The sequence below is a fragment of the Trachurus trachurus genome (genome assembly GCF_905171665.1).
Source record: "Trachurus trachurus genome assembly, chromosome: 24".
NCBI lineage: Eukaryota > Metazoa > Chordata > Actinopteri > Carangiformes > Carangidae > Trachurus > Trachurus trachurus.
Window position 1 is genome coordinate 2,677,090 of NC_139910.1, and position 21,070 is coordinate 2,698,159.

General features: G+C 44.6%; 1 protein-coding gene across 1 annotated transcript in view; it reads left to right on the forward strand.

Moving 5' to 3' along the window:
- The window catches only part of LOC311007088 (uncharacterized protein), a gene marked incomplete at both ends in the record, with an annotated part of 49,041 nt that overhangs the window by 11,895 nt on the left and 16,076 nt on the right, over nt 1-21,070 (forward strand). Inside the window, 4 exons of the mRNA XM_084000175.1 lie at nt 87-630; nt 1,162-1,227; nt 15,194-15,733; nt 17,414-17,691. Coding sequence (XP_083856301.1) covers nt 87-630; nt 1,162-1,227; nt 15,194-15,733; nt 17,414-17,691 — 1,428 coding nt within the window. The remainder of the gene's footprint in view (nt 1-86; nt 631-1,161; nt 1,228-15,193; nt 15,734-17,413; nt 17,692-21,070) is intronic.

Consider the following 21,070-nt stretch of genomic DNA (forward strand, 5'->3'; position numbering starts at 1 on the left):
TGTCTTTAAATACAACGTTGATTCAATAATCAATGAACCATCAGATGATGAACTGCAGCTGTGTTGTGTCTTGTTCTCTCCATCAGACGCCTGTAAACTGGAAGTGGACATGAACACAGTTTACAGACGCCTCAAACTGTCTGACAACAACAGGACGGTGACATATGTGATAGAGGTTCAGTCATATCCTGATCATCTAGACAGATTTGATGTCTGGCCTCAGCTGCTGTGTTCAACTGGTCTGACTGGTCGCTGTTACTGGGAGGTGGAGAGGAGCGGAGACGGTCATATATCAGTGAGTTACAGAGGAATCAGAAGGAAAGGAGACAGTGTTGACTGTAAGTTTGGAGGAAATGATCAGTCCTGGAGTCTGACCTGCTCTGATGATGATGTTGGTTATTCTGTCTGGCACAACAACAGAAAAACATCCATCTCCTCCTCCTCCTCCTCCTCCTCCTCTGTCTCTAACAGAGTAGCAGTGTATCTGGACTGTGATGCTGGCTCTCTGTCCTTCTACAGAGTCTCCTTAAACAGACTGATCCACCTCTACACCTTCAACACCACCTTCACTGAACCTCTGTATCCTGGGTTCTGGATCAGCCCTGGTTCCTCAGTGTCTCTGGTTGATGTGTAGGATGGAGAGTCTCTGGAAGTGACAGCTGCTTCAGTCCTGTGCTTTAAATGTTGGTGGTGGACGAGCTTTCACTTTGCTTTCTATTTTAATCTGTTCAGAATCATGTTAAAAACACATTAATGTTTTTTGTAACTCTGGAAACCTTTACTTAATCATTTGCAAATATATACTAAGAGATTTGCAATGTGATGACATGAATGAGAAATACTATTCTCTTGTGAACAGTTGCCAAGTGGTTTGGATGTTTGTCCATGTTTTTTGATAAATAAATGAGCCAAACCAATGGAGGAAAACTGTAAAACAACACAGATTAAGAGCTATTTAAAACATAAACAGATTAAAATAATGCAAAGAATGTATGAACTTTACTCTCTGTTTTCAAAAACTGCTCACTACTGATGTCAAAATATTCACATTCAACAGTTCCTCTGCTGATTTCACTGTTATTTCATAAATGTGTTTATGTATTCCCTGTTTTGTTGATATGAACTTAACAGCACATGTGTGTGTGGTTCATGTGGCTGCAGTGGCAGCAGCTCACCTGCAGGTGTCAGTGTGGTTCAGGTGAAACGAGACACAGCTCAAGGCTTCAGGTGAGGAGAGTTCAGGTGTAAATACACAGAGGAGGAGAGTTAATAAAACATTAAATAATCAGATGAATTAATGTAAAGAATATTAAAACTAAACGTGACTGTTTCTTTGGATCAATAAGATAAATTGTGATGTTAATAGAAATGAACTGAAATGAACAGGTTTGATTCCCAGTGCTTCGATTCAAGGTTTCTATTTTTTATTTTTTAATTGTTGTTCATTGTTATGTTGAAATATGTGACCCTGAGGAAGAGGATCCAAATCAATTAATAGAATAAATCAATGGTTATATTCAGATGAAATTGTTGGTGAATCAGTCTGATCTCATTAAGTATAAAGAGTACTCAGCTTTTACAGGTTAAACTGAATAAAATGTTTATTGTTTGTAAATTGTAATTAAATTCATCATAAAAGACAGAACAGCTTCATGACCAATGTTCCTTTAAACGTATTAATAATAACAATATTAACAATACTTATTATTATGTGATCATTTGACCAGATGTATTCAGTCTCAGGTTTAAACTCTTTTTTTTCTTTATTTAATCTACATGAGATGTTAAAATATGACAAAAATGAGTCCAATTACACTTCATCTCAAACTATCAGCACCAACAATAAGACTGATATCATTTATACTTTATGTGAAAAATAAAACATAACAATAAAACACATCATGACACAAATCAACATTGAGAATCTGTACAACAATAAACCTCTGACTCATTACAGCTGTAATATGATAATATGATGATAATAAAACAAGCTGAGGTCTGAAGAGTCTGGTCTTTGTTTCCTCTGCAGACAGAAAAGGGGGCGGAGTTATAGATCTACCTGTAGTGACCTCACTATGACCTCACTGTAAAGTTTATTATTTGTGACTGACACAGTTCCTGTCTGTTTAATTAAAAGTGACACTGGAACGACCTTGAAGACGATAAATCCACTGCAGCTTCATAAGAACATTTAGGTTCAGTAACATTAATAAACAGTTAAATAATAATAATTAAACATGGAACAGAAACACTAATCAATATGTGGTTTGTTGGATTCCAGTATGAACGCTGACATATAACTCGTATACAGATGTTTTAATCAATAACATGTTTTATTAATAAAGCCGTTAGTGGTTTAATTAGCGAAGCTGCTGCTGCAAAAAGGAAAAGGAACATTTCTGATGTGTCAGTCTGAGACCTGCTGAGCTGCTGCGGACAAAGGAGGAAATATTCTGGGTTGTTTGACGTCCACAGAGGAGGAGGAGGAGGAGGAGGAGGAGGAGGAGGAGGAGGAGGAGGAGGAGGAGTGTGTGCAGAGAGCATGGTGGTCCATGTTGGTCCACCTCGTCTGTGTGAACTGTCCTGACGTCCTTTCACATTCACCAGCAGGTAAACACACAGTGGGAGAGCACAAACCTCCTCCTCCTCCTCCTCCCCCTCCTCCTCCTCCTCCTATGGAAACAGTTTGTGTAGTGATGTGTGGTAGCAGACGGTCACCCATAGGTGGCAGTATAACCTCAAGGGACCTCTCGTGCTGAACTCTGAGAATAAGCCGACGGAGGCAGAGATATTCTTTAGCTTCTTTAAGCATGTTTATTCGAGACTAGCACACACTCACATATTTCTTGTGTCATGGTGGAATTAACTTCCAGCTTCCCCAGTACAGAAAAACAACACACTGTGCGTGGCTTAAACAAAATGTGATGACACAGCATGAGCCTCTGGCCTTTACACTTACGACTCACATTATTACGCAGTCTGTTGTGTGTATCATAACCACTGAGTACACTAAATAAAAGAATGTCTCTTAACAACTCTCATACAAAGTTTTCGTTGGGCGATGAACCGGCCTCCCGGGTCTCCAGATGCACTTTGAGGAATAAAAAAGTACTCTGGAGTATTCATCAGCATGAGGGGGAGTCACTAATGACTGAATTTCATTTTTTGGTGAACTATTCCTTTAAGACCAGTTGGTGCAACCGGCCCCTGGTGATCATTCCTCTGACTCTGAATTTGTCCACTAGGGGGAGCCACTGGAGCTCCCCTTCTTACAAGGTATTTTTGTGACAGTCAGTGAAGTGGACTTTTCATCTGTTCACTTTCCCTGCATCAGTGTCATGAAACAAACCAGTGGTTCTGGTGGTACCAGCAGCTTTTAGCTGAATAGTTTCACCTGTGATGAGCTGAGTGGCAGTGGCTAATTGTTGTGTGTGTGTTGTGTTGCAGTGATCAAGAAATAAAACGTGGAACTGTTCAAAATGGGAAGTGACATTAAACATCACCACAAAGACAGAGAGCAGCCACACAGAAAAAACAACAACAACAGGAAATCACTTCATTACACAATGTAAACAAAGTGTAAAACAGAAGGAAATATATTACCTTGGATTTTTTAAAAACACATCATATAAAATGAGAAAAGTGCTATATAAATGTAAACCATTATTATTATACAGTGACTATGGAGCGAAAGAATCGACCATAATCTGAGCTCACGTTCACTTAACACCTGAGGAGAGACAGACAGAGACGTGCTGCATTTTGCACTTGAGTTAAATTGAGCATCAGCTGTGTCAACCACAAAGTCACGTGGTTGTGGCTAGATGGGGTACATGAGCTGCAGGAAGTGACGTCATAGACAACATGCAATCTTTACTTATCTGTGCCTAAACCCAACCAATGGCTTCACTTACAGTGGGTACGGAAAGTATTCAGAACCCTTTACATTTTTCACTCTGTATTTCATTGCAGCCATTTGCTAAAATCAAAAAAGTTCATTTCATTTCTCATTAATGTACACTCAGCACCCCATCTTGACAGAAAAAAACAAAAATGTAGAAATTTTTGCAAATTTATTTAAAAAAAGAAAAACTGAAATATCACATGGTCATAAGTAACCCTTTGCTGTGACACTCACATTTAACTCGCATGCTGTCCATTTCTTCTGATCCTCCTTGAGATGGTTCTACTCCTTCATTGGAGGTTACAAAAGAATTTCTGCAGCACTCAAGGTTCCTAAGAGCACAGTGGCCTCCATAATCCTTAAATGGAAGAAGTTTGGGACGACCAGAACTCTTCCTAGACCTGGCCATCCAGCCAAACTGAGCAATTGTGGGAGAAGAGCCTTGGTGAGAGAGGTAAAGAAGAACCCAAAGATCACTGTGGCTGAGCTCCAGAGATGCAGTGGGGAGATGGGAGAAAGTTCCAGACAGTCAACTATCACTGCAGCCCTTTGTATTGGGCAGGTGATGAGCAGTGCCTGGTTTTCTCCACACATACCGCTTAGAATTAAAGCAGAAGTAAGTGATATATTTGTGTTAATATGAGTCTTAAATAGTTATATCTTCCGACAGCAATCACTTACATAGAGTGTTTGGACTGAAACACGGGTCTGTCAGTCCCTCTGCTCTGCTCTGAGCCGAAGAGAAAACATTTATCGTATCCTACAGTTTTTATCCAATGAGGAGAGAGAACGGCATGCAGGGCTGTGTGTGCAGCCAAGGGACGCCGTGAATGTGGTGACGTAGCGACGAGGACTGTTATGGTGCGTTCAAGGAAACTCGTATTTTTCCGACCGTGAAGTGGTACCAGTTCGATCTGGTACGAGTTCACCGGTCGGAAGTTACGAGTGGCCGTTATAGTGACTTTCACCGGTAAAACAGGTCGGAAAAACACGAGTGGGTTGCCTGGAACGCTACAAAGTCGTAAGTTGTGACTTGAAGCTGTAATTTACGATTTCAAAAGCCTGCCTGGAACGCAGCATTAGCGAAAACGACCGGACCACTTACTTCTGCTTTAACGGCAAAAAGTTCAATCTTCGTCTCATCAGACCAGAGAATCCTATTTCTCATAGTCTGGGAGTCCTTCATGTGTTTTTTGGCAAACTCTATGCGGGCTTTCATATGTCTTGCACTGAGGAGAGGCTTCCGTCGGGCCACTCTGCCATAAAGCCCCGACTGGTGGAGGGCTGCAGTGATAGTTGACTTTGTGGAACTTTCTCCCATCTCCCCACTGCATCTCTGGAGCTCAGCCACAGTGATCTTTGGGTTCTTCTTTACCTCTCTCACCAAGGCTCTTCTCCCACAATTGCTCAGTTTGGCTGGACGGCCAGGTCTAGGAAGAGTTCTGGTCGTCCCAAACTTCTTCCATTTCAGGATTATGGAGGCCACTGTGCTCTTAGGAACCTTGAGTGCTGCAGAAATTCTTTTGTAACCTCCAATGAAGGAGTAGAACCATCTCAAGGAGGATCAGAAGAAATGGACAGCATACGAGTTAAATATGAGTGTCACAGCAAAGGGTTACTTATGACCATGTGATATTTCAGTTTTTCTTTTTTTTAATAAATTTGCAAAAATTTCTACATTTCAGTTTTTTTCTGTCAAGATGGGGTGCTGAGTGTACATTAATGAGAAATGAAATGAACTTTTTTGATTTTAGCAAATGGCTGCAATGAAACAGATAAACGTTCTGTACCCACTGTACGCTTTGCCCCCCCCCCCCCAGTCTTCCTGTTGTGTTGTTCCACCTCACTTTGCTTTGACAGCAGCTCAGACACCAGTCGACTGTCACTGACTGATGGAGAAACTGATGAAGATCCTCACATGTTAAAGTCCTGAGGGAAAGTCTGTAAGTTCTGTTGCTTTTCTCTCTTTCTCACTCTTTCTCTCATTTCGTGTTTGCAGTAGGGGAGACCGGGGTTGGTTGGCTACAGGGGTTGGTTGGCACACCCCTGTTTTCTGGCCTCCTGTTGGTCACAGACTCACAAATGTGGCATCAAAATGATCATCTTTTTGAGCTGCACTTATCTAGTTTGTTAAAACATCTGAAAATGACTCACTTTTTTGCTGAGGGCAAAATATCTGTTTTTTAGTACCAAAAGTAAAAAATTGCCTCCCGCACTTAAAGTGTTATAAAATTGCTTTGGATAAAGATATTGGAAATGTGTTACTTCCAGTTTGTAGAGATATGAGTCAGCTTCAATTTGATATGAAACTTGAAAGTCTTTGATGAGTGATGTTAACTCATTGAGTGCCAACCACGTAATTTCTCGTTTTTCGTTCCCATGCGTTGAGTGCCAAAAACGCGATTTTTCGTATTTTGCTTTTTTTTTTAAATTATGAAAATAGACACTTTAATACACATTATATGTAAATTTGGGGACTCTACGACGAGGAGAACTGAAATAGATGACGATCAAAGTCTCATGACAGCTCATGATCTGGAAGTTTTTCATCATAACTCGGCTTCTGCAAACGAGTTCTGCATGCAGATGCAGCGCAGCTGCTCTGCTCTCACCCGCGCAGCTGCTCTGCTCTCACCCGCGCTGCTGCTCCAGCTGCTCGAGCTGCTCGGAGCAGAAACAGGAAGCTCTCAGCCGACTGTCCCTCCCGGTCTTCATCTGGAGCAACACCGTGTCCTCCCCAAAGTCCTCCCGCGGTAAAATCTGATGGTCTCTGGGCCAAAGCAGACCGGCATCACCGACCCGTACCACAGAAGGACCGCAACCACCGGCGGGACCGGTCTTCCCGAGCCGCGGTGGCCGACTGACCCTCACGCTCCGCGGGGAGAAGCTGTGACACGGCACGGTGCGTCTGTGTTATTGTTGTTTAGTGGCGCCCCCCCCCGCCCCCGATGGTGGTTTTGTGAATAGAACAACAATTGTTGTATATATTTATCTTATACGAGCCCTTTGATCCAGAAATGCGAGTGTCAGAAGAGCGACAGACACAAACAGAGCACCTTTCATAAAAGACGCTCTATCTCCTTTTCTAGAAAAAAAAGGAGGGATTTTGGTGAAACCCAGCCATGTTTAGCTTGACTTTTCTCAGGAACGGAGGCACGTAGAAACAAACGGTTTGTGGCCACTTGAAGCATAAAGTTAAACCTTTCAATTGAGCTACAGTATGTGTTGGTGGCAATAATAATGAATACACTATGGCTCTACATAAAAAGTACACTTGACTAAAACTTTGGAAAGGAGCGTGGCACTCAATGAGTTAACTGGGCAACATCACATATTCACAAAAGTGGGTTTGTTTTGGTCGGGGTTGGTTGGCACACTCATGTCGGGGTTGGTTGGCACACACAAACCAACCCCAACATGCAGTATACATATATTAAATGTGATTAAACATAATTTTATACAATTCAGTGCACTGAGTGCAAGAAATAGGCACATGATTTATGCAGTGAAATGGGCCAGAAAGCCATATGCCAATACTGTAATTCCAGTGATTCTATATAGGCCTTAATGTAAATAATCTGCATCCACCCCACACAGCAAATCTAAAACACAGTGAGATGGAAATAAATAAAAATACAAAGAGGTGATATGCTATATTTAAGAATAAATTCTATGTTCATTGAATATTTTCTCTTTAAAAAAAAAAAAAAGCTCAAATCATTTACTGTTTGATGTTCTGTGTACGTGTTATCTTGTTCGTCGCCTTGAATGCTTAAACGCCTAAATGTTTTAGTGTTATACATGCAAATATATGCATGCATATACATGCTATCTTCTTACATTTGAATATATTATAATTCAATTTCCAATTTATTATTATATTGGTTGCTTCATCCATTCATTTTTACATTGTGCCAACCAACCCCATGAAGTGTGCCAACCAACCCCGTGTTGGGGCTGGTTGGCACAATTGCGCAGTATGATTTTATTCATAAATAAATAGATTTTAGAATATAACTGTGGACATGGAAATGTGTTTAGTTAAAGCTGACACCTTAACCTTTCATTTAATGCTGGTTTGAATATTCTCACATAAATGATGCCAGAGTGCTATGGCAAAGAGTGAAAAGTGTGCCAACCAACCCCGGTCTCCCCTACCCTGTTTTCTACTTCCTGTCTTTCCTGTTGTGTTTACTGTCTGACTGATGCTTCTCTCTGTGTTTCCTCTACAGGTGAAGGAAGAGCGACTCTGACTGGATGTGGGTCTGAATTCACCTGGTGAGTGTCGTCTTTGTTCGACCACTCAGCTGATTCATGTTCTCAGTCCAGAGACGGAGACGTGCTGCATTTTGCACTTGAGTTAAATTGAGCATCCGCTGTGTCAACCACAAAGTAACACCCACTCTGTTCACAGTTGTGACACAATTTCTAAGAAAAGTCTTCCTGTTTGACAGCAGCTCAGACACCATTCGACTGTCACTGACTGATGGAGAAACTGATGAAGACCCTCACATGTTAAAGTCCTGAGGGAAAGTCTGTAAGTTCTATTGCTTTTCTCTCTTTCTCACTCTTTCTCTCATATCCTGCTTGCAGTTCCCTGTTTTCTACTACACTTCAGGCCCGTAGCCAGCCTTGTGGAGGGGATGGGGGTTCTTTTTTCCCCAAAAAATAAAAATAAAAAAATAAAATAATAATAATAATAATAATAATAATAATAATAAAGGCACACACTTCTTTTTCCCCCATTATAACTTCACTTTGACATCACATGTTTCTCTTCCTCCACTATCCTTTACTGTTGCTCTCATTTAAAACAATTTCACCATGTAATTCATTTTTCATTAAGAAAAAAGTCTTAGAGAGAGAGAGAGAGAGAGAGAGAGAGAGAGAGAGAGAGAGAGAGAGAGAGAGAGAGAGAGAGAGAGATACATTTAACTACATTAAACATTATTATGATTATTGTTATGAAAAAGCTCTCATTTGGGGATCCTCCCCCCAGAAAATGTTTATGATTTTAAGATCAGGTGTAGCCTACTCTGGGAAGAATATAATGGGAAGACAACATTCACTTCAGATAAAAAATAAATAAAAAATTGGTAGGCTACTGACTGAGGTTTCTATCTTTGTAATGGCAATAATGGCTGGACTGTATGACACTGGTCTAGTGGGGAGCTGTGGCTGGTGAGAAAAAACAAAACTAGTTTTTTTTTCAATCTTTTGACCTGGACCAGCCTTTCAAGGCCAGTTTCCTCTGCTTTACCATTAGCCTCTTTAAGACCACACCACCACCACTTCTGCCCTGTTCTCATCTGTATGATGGCTGTAGCTACTGTCAGATATTTATAAATGAAAGGAGGCTCCCATTCCCATATGGAGGTTGCAGGTATAACACACACACACGCACATGCACACACATTCGCACGCATGCACGTACCTACGCACGCACACACACACCTGTTGCTGTCTCCCTCTCCTCTGCTCTCTGGACTGGGCTGCCTGGCTGTTCTTTTGGGCTACCAGGTGCATGGGCCTTTTGGACCTAGATTTGAGTTCTCACGGACCGGACGCGTCAGTTCAGTCCGAAAATGTGTAGAAATTAATTCGGTCACGTCGCGCTCCTACTTGGCTTCTCTCTCTCTCTCTCTCTTTTTTTGGCTGGGTTCGGACCAACTTAATTCAGGGTCCGGGTTTCATCACCAGGGTCAGACCGGGTTCGGTTTCAGGCCCGTTCAGCTTGATGCCAGGAGCAGGACTTTAGAGCAGCATGTCAGTGCTGCTGACGCAACACACCGCACCGCAGGTTGCAGAGAGTCAACTCGCGCGGCGCCCTACTGTGCTATGATTGGCTAGCACTCACAGGCTTTGGGCTGTTTGCTTCAGCAGCAGTCCAGTCAACACGGGGACACGCATCCCACACCAATCAGAGAGTTATTAGAGAGCCTAATACACGACAAGCACCGCATTTGCGGCGGCGGCGGCGGGGTGGTGGTGGTGGTGGCTCCGATTCCCCCTTGGCTACGGGCCAGCACTTTCACTGTGAAGTGATTAGAGACTGATGCTGATGCTTCTCTCTGTGTTTCCTCTACAGGTGAAGGAAGAGCGACTCTGACTGGATGTGGGTCTGAATTCACCTGGTGAGTGTCGTCTTTGTTCTGCCACTCAGCTGATTCATGTTCCCAGTCCAGTTTCAATGATTTTATGAGGAATACAGTTTGATGTCAGAAGGATTTGAACTTTCCTTCCTTCAGCACCACCTGCTGGTTGAAAGCAGAATGACACTGTGGTGGACAGGTGTGTAAACCGTGTTGTTCTGACTGAGTGCAGCTCTCCCTGCAGGTGGAGGCTCAGCTATGGCTCAGTGTGAGGACAGAGAGGAGGGAGCCCCCCCCCCTGAAACCACTCTGTGTGGGGAACAGAGCCAGACCAGAGGTCAAAGGTGAGATGAGGATCTCTAACTGATTTTTGTTTTGAAAAGAGGGAGAGAGTCAATGTTACGGATGTGAGATGGTAAAGAATTCCAGAGTCGGGGAGCAGAGCGACTGAAAGCTCTGCTCCCCATGGTGCTGAGGAGAGCAGGGGGCACAGTGAGGTGGAGAGAGGAGGAAGATCTGAGGGAGCGTGCTGGAGTGGCAATGTGGAGAAGATCAGACAAGTAAGGAGGGGCGAGGTTAGGGTTAGTTGTGGATAGCTTTGAAAGTATACAGAAGGATTTTGAATTGGATTCGTAATGTGACTGGGAGCCAGTGAAGTTGCTGTAGGATCGGGGTGATATGGTGGGAAGAAGGAGTTTTGGTGATGACACGTGCAGCGGAGTTTTGAACCAGTTGAAGCTTATGGAGAGACTTGTGAGGAAGACCGGAGAGGAGAGAGTTGCAATAATCCAGACGGGAGGTGACGAGACTGTGGACAAGGATGGAGGCGGTGTTGGGAGTGAGGGAGGGACGGAATCGATTGATATTACGTAGATGAAAGTAGGCAGCCCGAGTGGTGTTATTGATGTGAGATTTGAATGATAGAGTGCTGTCAAGGATGACACCCAGACTCTTAACCTGAGGGGAGGGGGAAACTGAGGAACTGTCGATAAGAAGGGGGAAACGGTCAATTTTGGATAGTGTAGATTTGGTGCCAACTAGATGGATTTCTGTTTTTTCACTGTTTAATTTGAGGAAGTTGGAAGTGAACCAGGATTTGATTTCGGATAAGCAGGTGATGAGGGAAGAGGGTGGGAGTGCGGAGTTTGGTTTACTGGAAAGGTAGAGCTGGGTGTCATCCGCGTAGCAGTGGTAATGAATGTTGTATTTACGGAAGATGGTGCCAAGGGGGAGGAGATAAGTGATGAAGAGAAGGGGCCCCAGGACAGAGCCCTAGGGCACACCTGTAGTGACTGGGGAGGGGTCAGACTTAAAGGATTTGAGCTGGATGAACTGAGTGCGGCCTGAGAGATAGGAGTGAAACCAGTGAAGGGGGGTGTGGGTGATGCCGATGGAGGAGAGTCTATGAAGGAGGATGGGGTGGGAAATGGTGTCAAAAGCTGCACTTAGGTCGAGGAGGATGAGGATGGAAAGTGAACCGGAATCAGCTGCAGTGAGAAGATCGTTGGTGATTTTTATGAGTGCAGTTTCGGTGCTGTGGCGGGACCAGATTGAAAAGGGTCATAGAGGGAGTTTTGAGTTAAGTGGGTGTGTAATTGGGTGGCGACTACTTTTTCAAGGATTTTGGATATGAAAGGTAGGTTGGAGATGGGGCGGAGATTATTGTAGTTGTTGGGGTCTAAGCCAGGTTTTTTCAGGATAGGGGTGATAGCTGCAGTTTTGAGGGGTGAGGGAACAGTTCCAGTGGTGAGTGAAGAGTGAATGATGGCAGATATGAGGGGAAGCATAGAGGGGAGACAAGATTTGACAAGGGTGGTGGGAAGGGGGTCAAGCTGACAGGTAGAGGGTTTGGATTTACGGATAAGGTCATAGATTTGAAGGTCAGTGGGAAGTTGGAAACTAGAGAAGTGCTGACAGTGTGGCAGAGGTGCTGGTGGGAGGAGAGGAAGTGCAGGTGGGAGAGAGGGAAGTGAGTCTGAATCTAAGTGTTGGTGAATGATGGAGATTTTGTCATTGAAAAACTGCATTAGGGAGTTACAGGTGTCAGTTGAATACAGGTGGGGAGGTAAGGAGTCAGGTGGCTGGAGAGTTCTGTTGAGCAGTGTGAACAGTGATCTGGTGTTTCCTTCATTGGAGATTATCTGAGCGGAGTAGTGGTTTGTTTTGGCTTGGATGATTGAGTCCTTGTAATGGCGTATGTGGGTTATGTCAAAGTCCTTCTAGGCAAGTCATGCCACTCGGCGGCCATCTTGGCGACGCCACTAAAACCCCAAGGAGACCAGACCCCTATCTAAAAGAATGGAGGGATGGTCAAATCCACCCTTTAACGTGATAGCAGGGCGGAAAAAACATACAGACGTGCTAGCCAGTGAAATAAGATACAAATAAAAACCAAAAAAACCATAGACTTTACCGCAGAATGACGTTTAAATCGCTATTTTTCCACAGGGAGTACTCAACTGCGCATGCGCGCGGATTTACGACACCGCCGTCACTGTACGGCTGTAACGGCTGAGTCCGTGATCTAGCAGCAGCCCGAGCATACCTACACCGGTCTGCCCTGCTCTACCTGGAGACATATCGGCTTGAGTCTGGAGATTTTTGCCCAAACATAAACGCTAGACTTACATGAAATCCATCTTAATCATCACCTATGGGCTCTTAGTTCTGTGTGTGGTGACTGTGTCTGCTCCCCCCTCCCACCCGCTCCCCCGATCCCCACTAACGTTAGCTGTCTTGGATGCTATCAAGTGCTAGCATGTCGTCTCAGCAGCAGCATTCAGTTAAAATAAATAAATACAGTCCGAGTGAACCGCTGGAGCCACGGACTGATTACCGACCATCACTGACAACTAAAGCCTCAACCGGTAACAAGCATGAGGGGCGTTGTGCTGCGCTAGCTCGATGCTAACTTCGACTAGCGGTAGCGGTTAGCATCCGCCGCTAGCTTCGGTTAGCATCCACCGCTAACAGCCGCTTCTCAGCTCACAACAAGCCTCTCGTAGTCGGTACAATAAAACAATAGAGGCTCTCGTTAATGGTGACGGTGTCTATCGGTCCACGGCTCCAGTGCTTCACCCGGACTGTGTGTTTTTTGGAGTGGACTGCTGCTGCTGCTGCTGCTGCTGCTGCTATCATGGACAGGAGGCTAACGCCCCAGGGGAGGGGGCCCAGTTTGAATGTTTAGGTTAAAAAATGAAACGAACAAAACTATACATTCAAAAATTAAATTAAAGAAAATGTGGACTGATCGGTTCATTGTAAAACGCTTATTGATGTGAATGTGGTGAATTCTGTATACGTAGCCCCGAGGTAGTTCTTTCGTTCATTTCGTTTTCGTTGTTGTTGCCACCAGGTAGGTAGGTCTGTCGTAAATCTACTTGTGCGCATGCGCTGGTGCAACAACATGATTGGCCTAGTTCAGCTCTGGCAACGCAGGTGATTGGCTGCTGGTGAAAAGGGGCGGGACATGCGCCATCTTTGGCGTCGCAGCTTTCCCCATTCAAAACGGGCAGAGTGGTCTGTCTCCTCATATTAGAACGTCTCTGGTTATGCACATTTCTTTGTGAATGGTGAGTCCAGTTTTCTTATAGAGTCGTTCCAGTTGGCGGCCTTTAGTTTTCATGGAGCGGAGATGAGGGGTATACCAGGGGGCAGTTGTGGAGAAGGAGACAGAGCGTGTTTTGAGTGGAGCGAGGGAGTTGAGGATGTTGTTTAGACTTGTGTTGTAGAGGGTTATCATTTCGTCAGAGGTGGTAGAACAGTCCGGGATCAGAATAGTGTCAATGTTGGAGCAGAGAGTGTCAATGTTGATGTTCTTTAAGTTCCGGAATGAAAAGAAGCGTGATGACTTGATTCTTGAGAGGCAGAGAGCAGTGCTAAAAGAGATGAGGAAATGGTCACTCACATGGAGATCGTCAGTTGTGCAGAGGCCAGAGCAGCAGATTAGGTCCAGAGTGTGTCCTTTTGTGTGTGTTGGGAAGTTGATGAATTGATGGAGTCCAAAACTGTCCAGGCATGATGAAAAGTCTCTGGTGAGGGGTGAATTAATGTTGTCCATGTGTATATTGAAGTCCCCCAGTAATATGATGTTTGGTGATAGAGTGGATAGATGGGTGAGTAAGACGGCAAAATCATTTAAGAAGTCACTGTGGGGCTTGGGAGGGCGGTAGAAAGTGGCAATGATGGTGGGAGTGGGTCCAGGGAGTGTAAGTGCAAGATGTTCAAATGAGGAGAAGACAGGCAGTGACTGTGGTAGGACTTTCCATTTCTTGCGATAAATGACTGCAATACCTCCGCCACGGCCGTGGCTACGGGGGTGGGAGAGGTAAGTAAAGTCCGGTGGGGTGGAGTTATTTAGTGAGGAGAAGTAATTTGGTTGTTGCCAGGTTTCAGTCAAACAGAGGAAGTCGAGCTTGCGGTCAGTGAGGAGATCATGGATGAGGTGTCCCTTGTTTGTAAGTGAGCGGATGTTGAGAAGTCCGAAGCTGACAGATGAGTTATCATATTTGGTGTGAGTGGAAGCCAGCATGGATGGGCTGGCAAATACAGAGTGATTAACAGTCCGGGTGGTGTTTCTGCCAGAGTGGTGTCTGTTTGTAATATGGACAGAAATAGGGAGTGGTTGGGCGTTGCTGTGGTTATTGGACAGAGTAATGATGGAGAGACCAGCAGCTGAGGGAGACGATGACAGGTGTGGCCAGCAGGGGGAGCTCTGGGGAGAAGCCGTCGACAGTGAGTGCACCACAGAGGGAGAGGGGGGCGTGTGTGGGGGGGAAGTAAACAGTCAGTCATGTGGGAAGGAATGTACAGTGTGCTGCAGATTAGCCGCTAGCATGCGGCTACCTACGTGGCTAGGGTGTATTCCATCCGACTTAAAAAAGGACGAACGGTTCCAGAAAAGATTAAAATTGTCCACGAAGGCAATGCTGTGAGCTTGGCACGCAGACTGGAGCCAGGTGTGCAGACTGAGGACTCGGCTGAAACGCCCACATCCACGGCCAGAAGTGGGGATGGGGCCACTGATGAATGCAGAGAGTTCAGAGTTTTTCAGGAAATTTAAAAGTCGGATGAAGTGATTCTTCGTGAGCTCAGTCTGGCGGAGGGATGTGTCATTTCTACCGACATGGATTATAACTCTCTGGATGGAGGTTGGCAGAGTTTTCAACAGAGTGGGGAGATGTGTTAAAATGTCAAGGACCTTCGCACCGGGGAAACACCGCGTGACTGCGTTGAAAAAGCGGATGTTTTTTATGATGGAGTCGCCTACAATTAAAGTCGTCGGAGGGAAAAGAGGACGTGGAGACTGCGTGACCGGAGAGGGACAGGACGATGGAGGGGAGCTCTCCGGGGAGGACAGTGGGGACAAGACAGGAGGGACACGGGCCCGTTGTGGTGCAGGTGTGAAGCACGGTATTGACAGCCGGCAGGACCCGGTGAGGGAGCGCTCCGGCGCGGCAGGTGGACAGGACGGGGGCGGATCCCGGGGGCAAGGGGGGGAAATCGTGCAGGTCGAGGATGCTGTACTTGTTCTCCAGGTGAAGGTGGAAGACTGGAGCCTGTGGTGGAAACATTGTTTTCCCGGTGCGGGCACTGATCTGGGACCAGTGCTCCTGCTGAGATGGAGTGGAGCTAACCGGAGCCTTAGGTTTAGCTCCGAGCCTTGTCCAGGAGACGTCATGGATGAAGAGTGGAGGAGCGGCCGTTGGATCACGGTGAATGGAGACAGACTCAGGGGGTGAAGCAGGTTTCCCAGCAGCGGGCTCCGGAGGAGAGGTGGTTGCAGCAGCGGCGGCAGCGGTGGGATCAGGCTCTGGTGTGCCAGTGGGGTCGGGGTGCGGTAGAGCGAAGATGATGGTGTCCAGCAGCTTCTCGTCTTCCTGGATCTGGTAGAGCCTGGAGATTCTTTTCTCCATCTCCTGGATCTTTTCAGCCAGACAGGTGCAGTTGACACAGCCGGATGGAGAGGAGAGTGGAGCCATGGCTGAAACAGAGAGGACAACAGCCAGCAGGCAGCCAACAACACCAGACGGGAACGAACAGAGGGCAGTCTGAAATGAAGACTGGACTGTGCCGTGTAGGACACTTACACACCAGGGCTCCGTAGGAGCCCACAGCGGTGGATTAGCAGAACAACAACAGATCAACAGCACGGAGAGGAGACCTACCGGCGAGGGCCTGGGAAGAGGCCCGCTATTGGTGGAAAACTCAGGAAGGTCTTGGTTGCAGAGTTCCAGTCCGTAGCCGATGTGATCCCAGATGTTTGTTTAATCCATGTGGGCATTGATTGATGAATGTAGCCGGATACACACCGAATAAGAGACAGTTCTTGATAAAATCAGTGCCAGCGCAGTGGGGGCCTGTTTGCTAGTTGTGCAGCAGCCAGGTTTAAAACGCAGAAGGAGTGAAATCCACACATCCGATTGCTAGTATATTTCACCAAGGTCAAATATATACTTAAAGCCAACCAGTTACTGGACAATGGACAATGAAGAATAACAAATGATCTTGTGCTCAACATAATATTGTTCTTAGGAACATAATTGATGAAAGAGTTGGTAAATTGCAGGAGTTGGTAAATTGCAGGAAATCTTGATTGCTGTTGTGATTAAAGCCCTGAGATAAACATCAGGTAGATGTTAAACCTGGGCCCTGTTTTCATTTTTTTTTTCAGTATATGTGAGTGATGGATAATACAATTATTGAGGTGGCTCCAGTATTGAGCAGGGCAGGCAGCCTGCAGCCCAGCTAACGCTCTTAAACCGGGCAAGTGGCTCCCGTCAAAGTTTGCCCTATAAACAGGCATTTTTTTCAAACTGACAGGCTCAGATAGTTAAAATGAGTGTCCCACAACATACTAGAAAGGAGAAATTAACGTATGTCTCTACCTTTAGCTGGAGGTCGCTGTTCGTTGTGATCTGTGTCCAAACCTCACCACGCCAGAAATCTCATTCTGAAATCTCACGATAACTCGCGGCAAAACACCGCTACCTGACTGAGGTGAAGAGAGACGACCGGAGCATTTACAAATTGTGGCAACAAAATGTTGGGCTACTCTTCGCGCAGCTTTCACAGACTACCTTACTTCGACATGGACACGCTGAAGTTATGGCTAGCTGTGCTACAAATGGATGCTGACACTCCTGTGGCGACGGCACACAATGGGTTCACACAGGCTCAAAGAGGTAAAACACTGAGTTCAGGGGAATCGGCCTCAGCTGTCTGATACCATAATGAGAGGCGACCAGAGTTTCAGACAGGTTTGAATCCATCTGACCATCTGTTTACCTGTTGGGAGCGGTTCATCTCTTCTTACCTGTAAACTGCAAAAATTGACGCACGATAAAACAGCTAAATCAGAATTCAGTTATACAGTATTGTATCCCCAGTTTTAAACTGTTTGTCATTCCTCTTGCAGCGAAAAGGTAGATCCAGAGACACTTTTGAAGACTTTGGAGGATTTGGAAGCCGATGATTTTAAAAAATTCAAGTGGTACCTGTGTCAGAACAGAGTCCTAGAAGACCTCCCATCAATCCCAAAAAGTAAACTGGAGAATACAGACAGGCAAGACACAGTGGATCTAATGATCCAGACCTACTGTTTAAACACTGTTAAAGTCACCAAAACAGTCCTGAAGAAGATTAATCGGAATGATCTACTGGGAAATTTCACACAGCCCATCTCAGAACCCAAACGTAAGTTTGATCAAAAATTTGATGTTATAGAAATATTGGTAACACTTTACTTGAGGATATCATTATAAGAGTGACATGACACTGTCATAAACGTGTCATAAACGTTTTGTTGTCATTAAGTGTCATTCGGTTTTTGTAATGGCAACTTGACATTGTTTGGGTTGTCTTGATTATGACAACTTGACATTAATCAAAGTGACATGACCAGAAGTTGTCTTTGTCATGACAACTTGACATTAACGAAATATGCACCTATTTTTGTGTTTATGGCAAGTTGACATGATGATTATTATAATTAGATGTGCAAGGTTACAGACCAATTCTAGCACTTGGTCATTGATGTGTGACAGGATATTTACCGATGGCGGTAAAGCTAAGCAGCTAAAAGCTGTTTTAATTCTCGCTGCAGCGCTGTTACTGTTTTTAAAAGTTTTTATATTTTTTCATACGAGAAACTCACAGTGAAGATCCCCAGTCTGTGGTCAGTTTATCCAGATACCGCCTGTTAGGAGATTTCCTCCGACGTTTTTGGAGAAGTAGAGAGCTAATGTGGAAGCAGCGGCTCGTCAGAGGCAGGCAGCAGCCGGTCTGCTGAACTCTGGTCAACCTCGTCGTCATCCCGGGGTTTTTTAGAGGTTTACCGCTGGCTGGTTAAATACTTTTACTTTTTTGTCATGTCACTCTTATGACGATATCTTCAAGTAAAGTGTTACCGAAATATTCAAGAGTGATCAGTTAAAGCCTGGTGGACAAGGACAGTTTTTCATCATCCAAAACACTTCTTTGGTCTTGACAACTGAGTGGGGAGTCTATGTAGGCAGTCTTAAATGTCACATGTGGGTGGTGGCAGTCTCACTGCCTCACTGAGCTCCATCCAAACTTTGACCTCCAAGGCTGAAATATGAGGCCAACAGTGAAGCTGCAGTTCCTCTCCTGACCACTAGAGTGAGTCTCCAACAGTGATTCAGACTCCATAGACTCCCATGTTAAAATGTAATTCAATTGTACAGCAGAAATAAACATGTTTACAGCCTGGGACAGAAACAACTTTGGTCTCCATGATGACTGTTTATATAACTTACCTGGCTCATTGAAACAGCCTATAATATCACCGGGCACTACGAGTGACAGGCTCCTCCAGGCATCATTTAACAGCTGTGTAGTTCAGTTGCGGCACCATCGTCATGTGTGTTTTTGTTTGTTTTGTTTTTTTACAATTGAACAGCATGTAGTGAGAACATGTGGACATTTGTTGTGCGTCTAAAGCAGCGGCAATAATTAAGTAGCGAATTAAAGCAGAAGTAAGCGATCCGGTCGTTTTGGCTAATGCTGCGTTCGAGGCAGGCTTTTGAAACCGTAAATTACAGCTTCAAGTCACAACTTACGACTTTGTAGCGTTCCAGGCAACCCACTCGTGTTTTTCCGACCTGTTTTACCTGTGAAAGTGCACTATAACGGCCACTCGTAACTTCCGACCCGTGAAATCGTACCAGATCAAACTGGTACGCCTTCACAGGTCGGAAAAACATGAGTTACGGGTTGCCTTGAACCAGAGATGGGGACTCGAGTTTGCGACTCGAACTCGAGTCGCACTTAAGTCACACCCACAGAGACTTCAGACTTGACTTGGACTCGTGCCCAAAAGACTTCAGACTCGACTCGGACTCGTGTTTTGAGACTCGTGAACAATCTTTTTTTTTGGCTCGTGCCTCCGACCGACAATTTTTTTTTCTTTCCGTTTTTTTTGCCGTTAACACACCACTAGCGGAGCAGCGCCACATGGCCAGTAACGTTATTCAGATGGAGGTTAGATCTTCATATTGAACTCCTACAAAGTGCAGCCAAACACCAGTGTCTAAAGAGAAAGGAACAGCAGAGCTCCTCTGACAGCGCAGTCAGCTGCGGGTGAGTGACAGGTGACTCTGAACTGCCTTTTTTTTTTTTTTTAATAGCGGCACCGTCTGTAGCCTACAGGTGAGGCACAATACCGTTTGTTGTCAAACTTTCCTTCACGGGGACTAGCTGCTGCATAACTGGCACATATCAGGCTACTGTAGGCTAAATCCTCCTGTTTATTTATGTTTTTGCTGCGAAATATGACTGAAGGCCTGTATGGAAGTCTGCATATGTCGACACGCCCCCATGACGGAGCTAATTAAAAAAAATGAAAACAACCAGTTCTTCTCTCAGAAACATGCGGTTCCAGAAAGGTTTTGCTGCACATAAAGATGTGAACTATACCATCCAGATCTTATGACCTATAATTAACAGCCTAAATCATTTTCCCTGTTGTTCATCTGGGTTTTCTGAATTCAACAAAGCAAAAAAAGAGAGAAAAGGCCAGTGCAGAGGGGCAGAGCAGCCTTAATTCTTTCTTGACTCAGAATACAGTTTCCTTTAAAGGAAAGCTTTCATTGTGTGTTTTCTTCATATTGCATTGCAATATCCTGTTTAAAGTGATCATATAATAAACAACAAATCAATACTGTATAGATAAAGGAGTGATAATAACCTACAGTAAATGCTTTGAATCTCTTAGATATAGCTGTGCAGTATCCTTAGTAGACAGGATAGCAGCAGATGATAGAAGGGTCATTACAACCAGAAGAGACAGGAGACTTTTATTTTTTAGAGACTTGAGACTTGACTTGTACTCGTGACCAATGACTTGAGACTTGATGAAGTCTCACCCCTCAAAGACTTGAGACTTGACTCGGACTTGTGACCAAAGACTTGAGACTTGACTTGGACTTGCAAAAAAGGACTTGTGAACATCTCTGCCTTGAACGCACCATAACAGTCCTCGTCCTTACGTCACCACATTCAGGCGCATCCCTTGGCTGCACACAGCCCTTCATGCCGTTCTCTCTCCTCATTGGATAAAACTTGTAGGATACGAGAAAAGTTTTCTCCTCGGCTCAGAGCAGAGCAGAGTGACTGACAGACCCGTGTTTCGGTCCAAACACTCTGTATAAGTGATTGCTATCGGAAGATACAACTATTTAAGACTTATATTAACACAAAAATATCGCTTACTTCTGCTTTAAGTTACGATGGTCCGCCGCTACTCATTACTAAATCAGAAAAACCGGTAACGATATGGAACGATGTAACAATAACAATAATATTACATTTTAATGCGGATATCAGGCCGATATTATCGGACATCCCTAACTATAAGTAAAGTGGAGATGCATTCAAAAATAATGCCATGAATAGTCTTTATTTATTGATTAACTTTATACAAAGTTCAGTCAACAGAAGAAACCTACATCAGATCATAATGGGTCCGTGTAAATCCGTGTACCCTTCGTTCTTTCGTTTTTCTGTTTCAAAACAAAATCAGAAAAACAGAAAAATGGGTCTGGTTTTTCTGTAT